This window comes from Rhodnius prolixus, unplaced genomic scaffold, assembly GCF_049639745.1.
Source record: "Rhodnius prolixus isolate KJV_2025 unplaced genomic scaffold, Rpr scaffold_15, whole genome shotgun sequence".
Classification (NCBI taxonomy): Eukaryota; Metazoa; Arthropoda; class Insecta; order Hemiptera; family Reduviidae; genus Rhodnius; species Rhodnius prolixus.
The window spans coordinates 220,496-235,494 of NW_027411605.1; the positions used below are offsets into that span (position 1 = coordinate 220,496).

General features: G+C 31.2%; 1 protein-coding gene and 1 long non-coding RNA gene across 2 annotated transcripts; one reads left to right on the forward strand and one right to left on the reverse strand.

The window, feature by feature from the left end:
- The first annotated feature begins 411 nt into the window (after positions 1 to 411).
- On the forward strand, positions 412 to 13,201 carry LOC141454876 (inhibitor of Bruton tyrosine kinase). The gene is made up of 20 exons (XM_074129550.1): positions 412 to 799; positions 883 to 1,068; positions 1,169 to 1,390; positions 2,201 to 2,401; positions 2,478 to 2,717; positions 2,813 to 2,943; positions 3,064 to 3,210; positions 3,958 to 4,115; positions 4,187 to 4,326; positions 7,464 to 7,586; positions 7,664 to 7,866; positions 9,377 to 9,472; positions 9,558 to 9,753; positions 9,832 to 9,956; positions 10,047 to 10,238; positions 10,868 to 11,022; positions 11,106 to 11,388; positions 11,735 to 11,908; positions 12,502 to 12,604; positions 12,689 to 13,201. Exons 1-20 carry the CDS (start codon positions 644 to 646, stop codon positions 12,839 to 12,841), a joined length of 3,384 nt encoding a protein of 1,127 aa, XP_073985651.1. The 5' UTR covers positions 412 to 643; the 3' UTR covers positions 12,842 to 13,201.
- On the reverse strand, positions 12,606 to 14,936 carry LOC141454887 (uncharacterized). The gene is made up of 3 exons (XR_012459017.1): positions 14,719 to 14,936; positions 13,444 to 13,573; positions 12,606 to 12,806 (listed from the first exon to the last, which is right to left on the reverse strand). It is a non-coding gene; the product is annotated as an uncharacterized lncRNA (long non-coding RNA).
- Positions 14,937 to 14,999: the final 63 nt, after the last annotated feature.

A 14,999-nucleotide genomic window follows, 5' to 3' on the forward strand; every position in this document is an offset into this window, starting at 1 on the left:
GTGTAGAATTGCAATCAAAATTTGAATTATATTTCAAGAACAAAGGTACATGATTTTTTGTTTTGTTTTAATTTTAAGAAGCCCATTTACAACGTCACATTTACTGCTTCATGGGGAAATACCCTCTAAGCCACTTCAGGTTCTTTGTGTTACAAGCATCGTACCCTAACAACACTCAACACTACTAGCATCCCAAAGCACAATCAAAACTTATTGTGGTCTGCAAGAGAAAGCTTTCTGTTTGGCTATTGCCGTTGGTCACCTCGCAAAAAATCTTCCATTGTCCAAGTCTTTCATCCAAAATCGTGTTCTGAAATACTTTTTGACTCTAAAATGCCGACACTAGTAAGAGAACAATGTATTTTTATTAAGTTTCTTGAAGTTTGCATAGTTTCAATTTAAAGTTCGCGCTTACAATATGGTTGCCATATCTAAAAAAAAAAAACAGCTGACCTTACCCGTATGACAGACTGTAGCTTTGAACGTCATTTAGTGACAGAAAAAGTGAACAAGACAACTGAAGTTGGTAGTCATTGACTTTTAAAAATTATTTTTAATTATTACTTGTCTTATTTCAGTTTTATCATTATTTTATCCTCTACTAGCACTTTTCTAGTTGAATTTAAGTTGTATTTAACTAATAATGTCTAAATGTGGTATCAAACTCAATTGGAATTGCACAGAAACTTGTAAGTCGGTACAACATAGTACAAATTTGATTGCTGCTATTACACAAAAAAGTTTGACTGATAAACAAATTGCTTCTTATTTGTGTGAAACATGTTGTAATTTTGCTAAGGTAAGATCTCTTGTTAAGCTGTTTGAAACTTTTATTTTTATACTGGTATAGCTCAAGTGTAATAAATTTTTTTTAAATTTTAGATTCAAGATGACTACGGTAGGACAACTTTGCATATGGCAGCTTCTTGTGGGCGATTAGATTTATGTTTGTGGTTAGCAGTTGTTGCTGGTGCAGACGTGAATGCCAAAGATTGGGAATCTGGATATACAGCTTTGCAAAGAAGTATTTTCTATGGAAACATTGATGTGGCTGTGAGGTTAATTGAAGTAAGTTTTTTTAAATTAATGCCTCTACATAAGTTTAATGTGCTTGTTTTGTTGTAACAGATAGATTTGATGTAGCAATTATAATTCATATTATTTTTAGATTGGTGCTGATTCAACTTTGCTGGACAAAGAAGATTACTCTCCTATAGAACTTGTTACTTTACAAAGGCTTCCTGAAGTGAAAATACCGTCCGAATTACCCTCTCAACTTTACGTTTGGGGTTCAAATCTTAATTTTACACTAGGAATCGGTACAGATGATTCTATAAAACAGCCTGATCTTTTAGATTATTTTAAAAGGAATTGTATTTCTGTGAAACAGGTATGTTGTTATTGTTCTGTTTAATTATTGGTTATATATTGGCAGGCCTTTTAAATATTTTTCTGTAGTAGCCGTTTTAATAACTTGAATTTCTGGGTTTATTGCTTGAATTATTGACTTTTATTTAAGTACTCTTTGTTTTTAACCTGCTGGGCCTTTTCTGAGTTGTAACCAACAGAAACCTAAAGTTAGACAGCTCAAAAATGTGTAGTGCAGAGTTTCGCAATAATCATCATGGAAGACCGCTCTGAACATCCAAAATTCTCCCCTGCCCACGGCATGAATCTTTTTTTATTATTAAGTTGCGCTTGACAAGTTGGAAGAGTTCAGAACTAATGTGACCATTTGGGAAGCTCATCCTACTTTACCAAGTCAGGCCGAGTATACTAACTCGAGTGATCGGTTAAGTTTTCAGTAGAGCAGGTGACGCGCATCCTGAAGTTACAAATGAGGGACATATTTGTGACAGTTCTCAGTTTGTACAGATCTCGTTTATGCAAGACTCTGAGCCTCTAAAATTACGCTGGTTTGAGGATCAGATATTGCACTTGTAAACCAGCAAGCTCTCATTATTATTATTGTTAATCACTATGGCTGTCCGAAGGGTTAGTTCTGAGTATAATCCAACCCCTAACTTATTTTATAAAAAATTGACCATTTGATCAGGCTGTAATAATCGGTGGTATGTATGCTGTAAATATCAGTGGTACTCCGAATCTCCTGCAACAATGAGCGGTGTTCTTTTCGATACTATTTTCAGAGAGAATATATTTTTGTGTAAAAAGTAAAGAATCATTTTTGTATTTTCAGGTATGCACCGACGAATACCACAGTGTATTTGTGAGTACAATCGGACAGGTTTGGGTGTGCGGTCATGGTCAGGGTGGAAGATTAGGTATTTATAAAGAGAAACCATTGCTCATACCTACTCATCTTGCAATTTCTAATGAAGAGTGTACAATGGCTGCCACGGCACTCAATCACACGATACTTCTATTGTCAAACGGATTTGTAATTACTTAATTCTCATTAAATTAATTGATAAAACAATGAAATATCTGACAATAATTCATCTTATTTAATGCAGATCATTGCTTTTGGAGCAAATCATCACCATCAGCTTGGAGTAACTCCACACGTAGAAGCATGTTTGAGGCCCAGACATGTGAACCTAAGTGGTGTCAGAAATGCGGCTCCAATCAGCGGAATATGTGCTGCAAAATATCATAGTGTATTTTTTAATGAAAATGTACTGTTAGTATGTGGGTTAAATGCTGGACAGCTGGGTCCTAAAAGTGATTCACCGTACATAACAGTACCTCAGCTAGTAAGTAGTTACAATTTAGCAAAAACCAGGAGTGGTAAACAAAATTTGCATTCTTTCGAATTACTGAATTACTTAATTGCATTTAATTTTTATAGATTCCAGTGAAAGATAAATTACCATTAAAGATAAAATCTGTTGCAACTAGTTTGGGTAGTATTGTGTATGCGTTAAACAATGGGAATGTTTTTATTGTACATCGTTTTCAGTTTAAGAAAATCGCTTCCAGGTATAAAATTATCTTGTGATGAATACTGTTAAAGCAATTTTTAAACTTATCTTTTTATTTAATTCTGCATCAAATTGTCTCGTTATTAATGATTTTTTTTGTGTGTGTGCGAAACCATAGACTTTTAGGTATTGAAAAAATTTCAGCATTTGGAGGCCATTTAAGTAGTGATATTATATCAGAAGTAGGAGAAGATTTGAAAGTTTTAATCTTGACTACGAAAGGTACAATAATTTTTTGGGAAGAAAGTGTACCTCATTTGATGAAGTAAGTAATTTGTTTTTTATGAAACAAGCAAAGTGTAACGTACTACTTTTGAGAGTGTTTCTTGTGCAATTTCTTTAAAGTTAACAGAAAAGTTTATATAGGTTATCCTAGTACTGTGCGGTTTAAAGTGCTCCTTTCAAAACGGGCTTGAAGAAAATTTTGCAATAATAAAACAAATTTTTAATTTATAGTGGTATCCTTGATGTATTATATCAGTTGGTACACTAATAAGAAAAATTGAAATTTTACAAAGAGCTATTCAAATATCATTAAAATAATTTCGTATTCCAATCAAATCTGGTAGTCTGAAACTGCGATGAATTCGTAGAATTATTTCTTAGCATCAAGGATTCAACTTTAGAAGTGTTTTGTTGCTGACAAATAATTATACATAGCTCCTTTTGGTTACTTTTTTTTCTAAACATTGATGGAGAGGCTAGGTCTTTGGCCTTTAACCAATGGATAACTGCGCTCTTCCTTGCTAAAGTTTTTGGATATTTCAGTATCATGTCAGGTTTTTTTTTTTTTATTATTCTTGCCCGAAACATTAGGCATTCTTTCACTCATTTAGGCAGCTAGCTAAAGTATAAATCTGCACTCATGCAGAAAATAATTTACTAGTTTTTGAACAGTGACTCTGCTTTTTATTAAATTAAGTGCATACTATACTTTCTTATTATGAAACATCAATGTGAATCCTCAATTTTATGAGTAGCAGTGATTAATAATGATACATTCATATATTAGGGGTTCCTTTGGATTGAAACGAACAATTGTAATTAGTGACATACATTTAAATGAATGTAGTATTCTTTGTACAACCGTTGATGGAGAAGCATTCGAGTGTACTGTTAAAGACAAAGAGCCGTCGAAGTCCCAAGATGATACTAGGAAACGACATTCTGGTAATTTTTGTTTTGCATATCATAATATATCTTGTACCTTCTTGTTACTTTATTTATTCATTTATTTTTAGGTAGTTATCCTAAAGATGAAAAAGTTAAAGGACAAGAAAAATTGGGTAAGTGCCTGGTTTCTGCTAAACGTATTCCATATATTCATAGAGCTATGGCGATCACAAGCGATCCAAAAGGAAAGAATTTTGCAGTCATCCAGGTGATAAAAAATTTATCTTATTTTTTAAATAAATTATTTACATTAATTTGAAAATTTAATAAATTGAAAATTAAGAAGAATTATACTTCATTTAAGAAGAATAACAATTTATAATTTTATTTTTCGTTATATCGAATTATTAAATTTTCTAAATTAAGTAAATTTTTTATTATGAAAATGGAGTCTCAAGGAGGGAGATCAGGGTGCTTTATATGCGTCCCTGTCCTCACGGAGTATCCGTGAGGCCTCAAGCCAACCCCTACCTCCACGTGGTGAGACCTGGGCACCTCAAATCTCTTTCTGTGGTTTTTAACTTTCTTTTTACGTCTAAATTTCTTTAAAATAATGAATCTTTGAAACAATTACACAACTTTCTCTTATTCCATTTTTTGTTGTTGTTGTGAGTGAACTCTTTTTTCAGATTTAGAATTGAGACTAATATAGTAATACATTTCTTTCTAGTAATAGAACCATTTCCTAATGAATATTATCCCTTGGTAATGAATTTCTTTTCTTGTATACAATTTTTTTTTAAATAAAAAATAAAACCGAAATAATAAACTTCTTTTATGAATGATCAGTGCACAAATGAGAAGTCTGCAGGTATCATTTTTATAAAAATCATGCAAATCTAAAGATCTCAGGCGAAAAGAAAACGAAAAAACATTGATATATTGTTTAAGAGGATATCTTAACACTTAATAGAATTAAGAGGGGTGTCTAAGAAACCTATATCATCCCAAACTGTTTTTGAATCAATTAAAAAAAAATAAATAAAAGGAATAAGCCTTTATAAACGTATGAATTATAATTAATAAGCAGTGCTTAAAGATATAATTTTCAAGTAAATCAGAAATATTCTAAATGTGGTTAGGCCCTCGGTCTTGATTTTATCCGACGTAGCAAGCGGTATTTATTGTATCTGGTTTCAGATTTTTAGCCATCATCAGTTCAGTGAAGATAATTCGTCTTCACTTAAGTTTTCCTCTCACAATACACTTTCTGAATTACTGATGATCAGTCAGAAAATTCATACTTCTTTTCAAACAGTCTTCCTTCAAATTCAGAATTTTAACCATCATTTAACTTGTACTTTTACTTTACATACAGATGAGGTCCTTTTCAGAGATTATTCGCTCGGACATTCCTAAAATCAAGTTTAGCACAGATGAAAGGAAAAAAAAAATAATTGGACTCACTTTCGAAAAGTGGCGTAATTTGCTATTGACGAATATTGACTGGTAACTTCAATCGTAACCCTTGAGGGATATCTTAACTTACATAAAGTTGGAGCATTCTGCGAGTTTTATCTTTAGAACCGAATTATCTAAAATATAATTACCAAGGAAGTCTTGCAAATCTGATGAAATCTTAATTTTGAACATTTATTACTCATGAATTTCTTTATTTCAATAGTAAGAGAAAGTTAAAAAAAAAATCATCACTCTTTTAACATCCTTTTCTCTTTTTTTGTTTTTTTATATTTTATAATTTTTTTTATGAGGTGGCAGACGGGGAAATGGCGAGGCGGTGGGGGAACCACCTGGCTGGAGAGTTCAGTTGAGCTCTTCCGCTAAATATTCCTCAGAAATTGATCGTTTAAAGTTTAAGATTAAGAAAAATAAAATTGCTCAGTACAGAAATTTTGTGCAATACAAATAAGCTATGATTCTTTAAATGAAGGCAATGTATAATAAATAAAATTAACATGGATTAGTAGTTCTGTAGTAAATTTATTGATGTCTAGTTTTAAAGTTTTTTGCTGGATTGTTTCACATAAGTTAACAAAAAATTATTCTTTCTAATAGTGGCAGAGTCTTGTCCGATTCACTGGAGAATTGCGTCTAAAAAATTTAAATAGACAACTTGTCTTTCCAATAAACCTGTAAAATCTTTCCAAAATCAAATAGAATGTGCGCAGAAGATTTATTGATCGGCCAGGTCTGCCTTGAATGGCAATAAAGTCCAAAATTTAATACTTTTTTTTGGGGCCCACTTCAAATCATTAAGTGTCTTGTCCTTTCTTGTTCAGGAAAAGCCTATTTTATACAATGAAAACAAAATATTTTTGAATAAGTTTTGGACCGAACTCTCGGGAGTATGCTTCCGAAATAAAGTTCTGACCTGTTTAAATCTACAAATTTTTACACTAAACCTATGTAGATTCATAAAGACAATATTCACTTTTTTTACGTTTGTGTCCATTCTGGGTATGACACAGAAATATCTGAGAAATTTCAGAATCGTGAAGGGTTTTAGAAAGGGTACATATTCCTCATTCACATGGTAATACTCCATACCATATGGAGGTTTATGGGATTCTCCGCGATTTACTCACGGAATCTCTAGATGCTATTTTTGTAGGATCTTGAAATGAATGGCTTGAAGCCTAGCTTTGTTAGAATGAAATTTATTGTATTTAGCCAGTAACAATAAACAACACCTAGTAGGATTGTCGATTGTTATGAATAAGTCAGTTATGACCGCCTTTTGTCTCAAAATTAGCTTATTTTTCCGTTCTAGTTAAGTTTACTTTATATATTAGGTCTAGTGTTGCATTTTCCAATTCTGATGAAAGTTTTTTTATTGCATCAAAAGAGCACTGCTTTAAACTATGAAAACTTCTGAAACTATCATAAAAGTACTTGAGACTTCGCGTTTATTTCCTCAAAAAAGGTCCCCTCTCTTCCATTAATCTTCATTAATATTAGGTACTTAAAACTTTTAAAGTTAATTTATTCATATATTTAATTAAGAAGAAAGTGCTGTCTCATTTCGTAAAACAGAAGTGTAATTAACATAATTTTAAAAATTAAGGACAATGCAGCTTCTTAGTAAGTATAGAAACTTGTTGAAAAACTTCATTATTTAATATAAAACTGGGATAGAAACAAGATAATTCGGAATATTGACTAATCGCTTAGGAAATTATGGAACAACAAAATACGTGCAGTTTTTTTCCTTAACTGAGAAATGTCCTTCGACTGAGTACAAAATTAAACTTTAATTTATTCCATTTTAAGAGGCGTTGGTTATAGAGTGTAAGTATGTATTAATACTTAATTTTGATTTTCTGTTTTTAAAGTGGATTAATTCTTAATTCTATGAAATATTCATATGTATATTTTCGTGTTTAGGCTCATCCAAATAATTCCATAGAAATATGTCTAGATAGAAGTACAAGTGAAATGATGGAAAATTTAAAATATCTCTTCTTGGAGGCAACTGAAGATGATGCAGTTCACGATGTTGTATTCAATGTAATTGCGATTTCTGTAAATTCTAATCTAGAACGTTTGTTTCACTAAAAAATTTAATTAACTTTTCAAATTTATAGATTAATGGTACAAGAATTGCTGCACATCGCTATGTTCTGGCGGTAAACGGATTCCCTTTCAGTATATTGTTTAACAACGGACATAAGAATGGAAAATTGGAAATTTTTGTAAATGATGCAGATCTTACAATATTCAAAGAGTTTTTGATGTTTCTTTACACGGGACATTGTCAGTTATTGAATACAGGACCTTGCAATTTAAGGTATGTGTTAATTTTATTTTTAAAGCATACTGGATAAATGAAGAATTAGTTAAAAATGTGGTTAGTTTCAAGAAACTAGCCTTCAAAAACACGTTTAGGGCCAACAGCAAACTGGGAAACGGAATACGTGCACATTCCGAAACAACCTTATGTTGAAAGCGCTATTTAGCATGTCCAGGCTTTGGTAGTCACTATATTAGCCAGAGCGGGAGAAAAATCAAAGACAGATTCAAAGAAAAAATCCGCTCCTACAAATAGAACAAACCACCAAACGCAAACACCTTATCATTCTCATTCACCAATCGAACAGTATCAACAACACAATGTCGCTGTTGCGTATAGGAAGAAAGCGAAGACATGATGAACATCTTAGAAAGAATGGACAATTACAAACAAGAAGCCCTTCACCAACATATTAAACGAAAATATAGTATCATTTGCAAGTTCTCTGGTAGTTGAAAGTTTTCTTTTTAAGATTTTACCTATTTAGGGATGATTATTCGTTAAATGTTAAAATCATTTATTCAACAAAGTTTAATTTAACAACAATTTTCCAGTTCAAAGGAGCTAGGTTTAGTCTCGTTCTCTGCCTGAATTCGCGCCTCCCCCCGATGTCAAATATAACTCCAACTTAACAGATCTAAAACATTTCCTATACATAAAAAATAATAATCTGTTTAACAATTACAAAGTTTAATTAATTTTATTTCATTATTTTTACAAAAACTTTTGCGATTAAATAACATTTTGAATAACACATATGTTTCATGTAACCTCCCTACTCAGTGAGCAGATGTAGTGCGTGGTGAAAACATAGGTAAAGTCGAGATCTTTAGATAAAACTGTTTAATCAACCTCTCATTAAGGATAAAAGTGATATAAATAGATGGAAGGATAAAAAAAAAATGCGTGATACAACGAACAAAATCATCGACTTAATTTTTAGTCTATAGGTATGTAATCTAAGAGAATTACCCGTGAATGGTCTTGGTGATAAGCAAGAATATGTACTCTCTCATTTAATCATTACTCACATAGTTTGTGGTTACATGGGTTTATTAAGTAGTTTTAGTTTTGCAAACAAGCGAAAAATCATTTACATACATGTTCTTCAATGTATTATAATAACTTCCCCTGTCTCTGTTCGTTCCCAATGCTCTAGCTATAGTAGGACTTTTTTTTAATGAACTCAAAAGTTAGTCCTAAAATTGATTTAGCGTTATTAATTGTTAATATGACTTCTATGTAGACGATGTTCGAATTGTTGCCATTAGAGTACTTGTGTATGATACTTTTAAAAATTATTGAAAGACATTCCAAATGAATGTCTATTCTAAACTACTAAAAGACGTGCTGTAAACTTGGGGTCTTTATAATTAATTAATAAATTTTATGCGTTTGTAACGAGTCATATCTTTCTCATGAAATGTTGAATAAAATCTCTTAAAAAGAATAAAATATATATTTGTTTAAAATATGTTGTAGTCTTAATTTTAATTAAATGTTTCAGGTTAGTCATCCAAGATGAAGATCCTCTGAAATTATTATCCGTACTAGCAAAGAAATATAACATTACAGCCTTACTTGATAGACTCAAAACCCTTAGGTATAATAGTTGTTTAATTTACATATTACTAATATCCATTTTCTTATGTTACATTCACAATGTTTTTTTTTTCTCTTTTTTATAGTTATGATAATGGCCATATTATGTCTACCACATGTTACAATAATCCTGAAATAATTAGGATGCAACGAAAACTATTTCCGGAATTCCATGATGTAGAATTAAAACCAGAAAATGGGAAAACAATTAAAGCTCATAAATGTGTACTGTCTGCAAGACTTCCGTACTTTAATAGCATGTTCTTGAAAGGTTGGTCTGAGGTAATGTAGATTTTCAGCTAATTTCCCATATTCGCCCGTTTACATTTATTATTAAACATTATCTTAACATGATTTCAGACTAATAAAGCGCAGACCATCCATTTACAAACTACTTCATTAATTGCCGAAGCTTTTCTCGATTTCCTATACATGGACGATTTTCCTGATTATTTCAGTTGTGATGATATTGACAATATTGTCAGGTAATGATAAAAATTAATATTATCCAGAACTTTTATACCAATATAAAATTAACGTAGATAAGCTGGGGTTAACTTTGTTCGTTCTCACAGATTGTTGATATTGTCTGACCAGCTGTTAATGAATCAATTAAAGGAAGCTTGTGAAATTTTACTTGCAAAATCAATAAATCTTAAAAATTGCGTAACGATATTGCAAGTGTGCAATATTTATAATACATCAAAATTAAAAGAACCAGTATTGCGTTTTATTGTTTCAAATTTGAATGCCATTCTTGAAAGCAGGTAAAGTAAGCGTTTCATTATTATTCTATAAGTGGAGAGTCCCAGTAGTCTTAAGTTATCCAAAGGTCCTAAGAGGCTTATTATGACTGTCTTAGTGTAACTTTCCCAGAGTGAGCAAATTTGCAATTTTTTATTTTGTATGAGTAAGCTTCATCCAAAATTTTACTTATCAAGAATACCTATCAGGTGCTATGACTGTGTAAGTACAGGATAATAGCTTGAAATGGCTGCTACTTTTTCCTGTATGTATCTACTTATTTATCCTAAAAGATACGAAGAATGGTCCAAAACGAAAAAGATTTAAGAAAGCTCAAACAAAATTTTCCATAATCTAGTCATGTACTTTAATAGTCACGGTTGCTCAGTATTTCTCATCAGCCCACATAGAACCCAATTTTTCTTTCAAAAGCGGCTTTATTTTTTTCTTTTAAAAGTGAAACCAAAAAATCAAGAGGTTCTATCAATATTAAGCTTTGTTCGAAAGTCCTTTAATTTGCTCCTCCGTATTTATTACTTTCTGGTCCTCCTGGTAAGAAAAGCATTGCCATCTTTTGAATTTTCTTTAAATAAATGTTGAATGTAAGATTAAAAAAAAAAATAAGAATCATTAATTTTAATTTTTTACACAGAATTTTAGAATCACTTGATGATAAAACGCTATCCGAATTAAGTGAATTTTACAAAAGATGTAATAAATGTGATAGTAGAATCATCACTCCATATTATAATGCGCCCAGTGTTGCTGAAATTTTGGCCGCCTGCAAATCTCTACCAGCTTCTGCTGGTATGTTTAGTTTCGCTGTTATCTATTCTTGTCAGATTAAAAAAAAATAAAGATAATTGAAACCTTTAATGCTTATTTTTCAGGTACATTTTTCATTTTACCAGAGTATATAAAAGACGCTTGTATTCATAAAGGTAACAAACCGCAAACTCCGAGTTCAAAGAAGAAAAGTACCGTAAAACGTTTGTCATTTCATATTCCGGAATTTATAGAAGAAAATGTATCGCAAATTAGTAAGGAGTGTATTCCAGCAGATAACGCGGATATGTTGAATAACAGCGTCCAGGTTTTAGATACTGCAGATTTTCCATTACTTGATAATAAAATTCATTATCACTGTAATAAACATAGTGCAGCTCGTTCAAGGTAATTTGTTATATTTTTATTTTTAGACATAAAAACAAATTTAATTTTATAAGCTGGTTTCTCTCTTCCCACTTCTTTATCATATTGTTTAATGGAGGAAGCAATACATGCTCAAAATCTAGTTTTCACTGGATACATGTGATTGAAGCCTCCTTACTGGTTTCTTTTTTCACCCTCACTTAAGGGCGAGTCCCTAATCACACAAAGTGTCTGTTGTGCTACTAATTTTCTTTTGCAGAATTGCCATTATAAGTTTTTAAAGTCAAAACCAGCAATTCTTTAAACTATTGTCTTTGCATTTATGTCGATTAAAGTGGTTCAAGATGGATTTTTTTTTTAAAATTAGAGGTAGTTATGAGACGCGCCAGATTTTCCCGCCTAAACTATCTCAGAAGCAAAGAAAAAAGGAGAAAAAGTCTTCAGTATCAGAAGAAATCGTTGCTTCACCACCCAAGACTCACTTCAAGGGATGGGCAACAATTCCACCTCTCAGAGAGAGTTCAGTAATAAATTCATTTCAGTAAGTAGAATCTTATCTCATTTTACAATATACCCAAAAAAGTTAATAATCCTTGATAATTGAGAATTAATATCTATTTTTTCATAATAGATAAAACAATTGGAAAATTTTAGCTTTAGTAGTTTTTCCTCACTCTTGAAAATTGAATCGTTTTTGTACTTTCCCTTGTATTTCTCAGTAAGAGAACTTTTAATCCTGCGCACAAGACAACGCTTACCATATAGCAAGAATTTTTAACACTTGTCTGCAACAGCAAAAAATGTTGCCTTGACTAGCTGTTTTCAAGATTTAAGTTAAATAGGGAAACCTGTATGGACTGTGTTACGTTTCCCTCATTCAGTAAACAACTTAGATTAGCTGTGTCGCTGCCATCAGCAAGTATGTGATGATTTACTACAAAAGAGCATGTATCATCTCATTCCATTCATTCCCCGACGTGTTAGAGAATATATTGTTAGACTTGTTAAATTATGTTTATGTTTAGGTTAATGTAATTAATCTGTTAAAGATATCATTATTTTGTGTTGTACTTTATTTTTAAAATCTACTGCAATTACTTTATTGTCATTTATTTATTTATTTTCTTTTTGTAGCAATAAAAAGACTGAACCAAATTTATTTGAAATTATTTCAAATGAACAAAAAGAGAAGGATAATTGGAAGAAGATGAAGTGTAAATCATTTCATCTAACACAGGTATTATAAAATTTTAATTTAATAAATATGTAACATCATAATTGACAGAAATTTAAGGTAATAATGAAATTTATCAATTTGTAGATTGAAGATGCTGCAATGGACGATCTCATTGCCTTTTATAATGCTAATAATGTATTCGACGAACGAATCACTGTTGAAAGAGTACTTCCATTGAATATTGCTCAGCCCGTCTGGATTCCTGGACATAAAAAGAAAGCTTATGAAGAGTTTTAATTTGAAAAGTAATTTTTTAGAGAGGGAAAGAAAAAACGAAAACGTAATAGAACATTTTAAAACATTATCTTTAAAAAAAACCTGTGCCTAATAATATTGGTTAATTAATTTATTTAATTTTAAAGTAATTAGCGTAGGTTTTATTTTTTGAAATTAAAAAAAATCATGTGATTTTGTTTGTGTCGTGGAAAATCGGAGTTAGTGAATTTTGTTTTCGTGCATGAACTTCTTATTCAAAGGAATAAAAAAAGAAAGTATGTGAATACTTTATAGTCAGGGTACCTGAAATCCAATGTTGATTTTATTTGAAAATTGTATGTAAATAAAATTGAAAATTGTATTATTTTTTCCAACTGAGAACTAGTTTTGGAGAAAAATTGAACTTGAAATGCAGGAACCAATGAAGAAGATAAGATCACCACACTACCTCTTCCGTCAGTCCTTGTTAGATTTTTTATATTCATCTTTAGCCCCCTTTTTACCAGCCATTATAATGAATTTAGCTCCACTTAAAATGTGAAAGTAGTTATAAATAAAGAAGAATAGTTGCTCATCTTCTACATCCTTGACAATGTGTTGACGAAACTGGACGTAAAACTTACTTGAAAGATTAAGTATTACTCATTGCTAGATTGAAATGATGAAGATTTGTACGCTTTCCTGAGAATAATGCGCCCGCTTCTTAGAAACTAGGATGGCAAAAGTAGAAGAATGCTAATTCTTGCGAAGGATCTATAAAAAAGAAAAAGGTTTCTGCATTACATGTAAGTAATCTTTAGCAATTTTTTTTTTTTTATTTGCGTGTACCGTATTGATCCTGGATATTTAAATTTTTTTTAGGTAAGGTTATTTTCTATTTTCTGAATAGTAGAACGTTTCAGTTCCATTAAATTCTACACCAAATAATCAAGTAGTTTAGGCATTGACGAGATCTCATTCGTGTAAACCTCCCGTAAATCAATAAATAAATCAATGAGCTCATCAATTCATTCATTATTAAGTTGCGCTTATTCCAACTCATTCTGGTGATGAACTTATTTATAAACTAGTTAATTTCATGAAAGGACAGTTTTCATTTATAATTTCGCTGCTTAGCAATGAATCAGAATGCTGGAACAAATCAAGTGTTCGAACGTAGATAGTTTGCCCTTACTGAGCAACTTTCTTCTTAATAAATCAACCACCCTTCCTATCAGTCATAAAACTAGCGGTTCGGAAATGGAAATGGTTAAACTTTTGTTTGTTACCGTTCATTTGATTTGCTAGTTTGATTAAATCTCCCTAAAGATAAAAAAAAAAAATACAAGACGTTCATTTCATTTCCCTCTTTTTGTTTTTAAATTTAAAAAACATGTTATCTCGAACAACATTTAATTCTTTTAACAGGTTTTCTTTTAAATTATTTTCGTCCTATATGACTATTAATTTGTCTTGTAAGAGTACTGAAATTTCGTCGTCCCGTAACTTTTAATGAGAGCGCTAATGGACTTGACATGTTGAATCACCTACAATTAATAAAAAGTTGCTGAAAGTACTTAGGAGGGAACGATTTCATTATTCAGACTTTCCAAGTTTTTCCTACATAAATCGTATCATGGGATTTTTTTAAATATTTTTCGTGTGGAGCCGCCCTAAACTCAGCATTTTTTCCTTGTTCGACAGAAGTTTTAGGATTTAATCAACATTCCAGAAGTTTTAGTTAATAATTTTGCTTTAACATGTATATACATAAATAAAATAGTTACTAATTGGTTAGGTCATTCTTTGTTGAAAAAAAATTTGTATTTATTTAAGACCGCACCTCGATATTCACCATAAATCATCTATCAACAACGGTCGAAAAAAACAAAATCATCGTAATCAGAAAAGTTACTTACTGAATCATTTTGTTTGAGAGAAAAACTCAAAATGAAGATCTTCCTGATGTAGAAGACGTCAGTGGTAACATGGAAAGGAAGATTGAACCCCAGAACGGATTTTTCACTAGCTAAAATTAACCGATCTAATTTACTTGAAAAAATAGAAAAGAATACATATTTGAAATACAACAGTGAATAGATATCATGGTCACAAGTGATTTGAGATTGATTTAATGAAATTACAAAAATTGACATGCCCGCACCATCTAGCGACAGAATAAGAAACTATATAACTATAT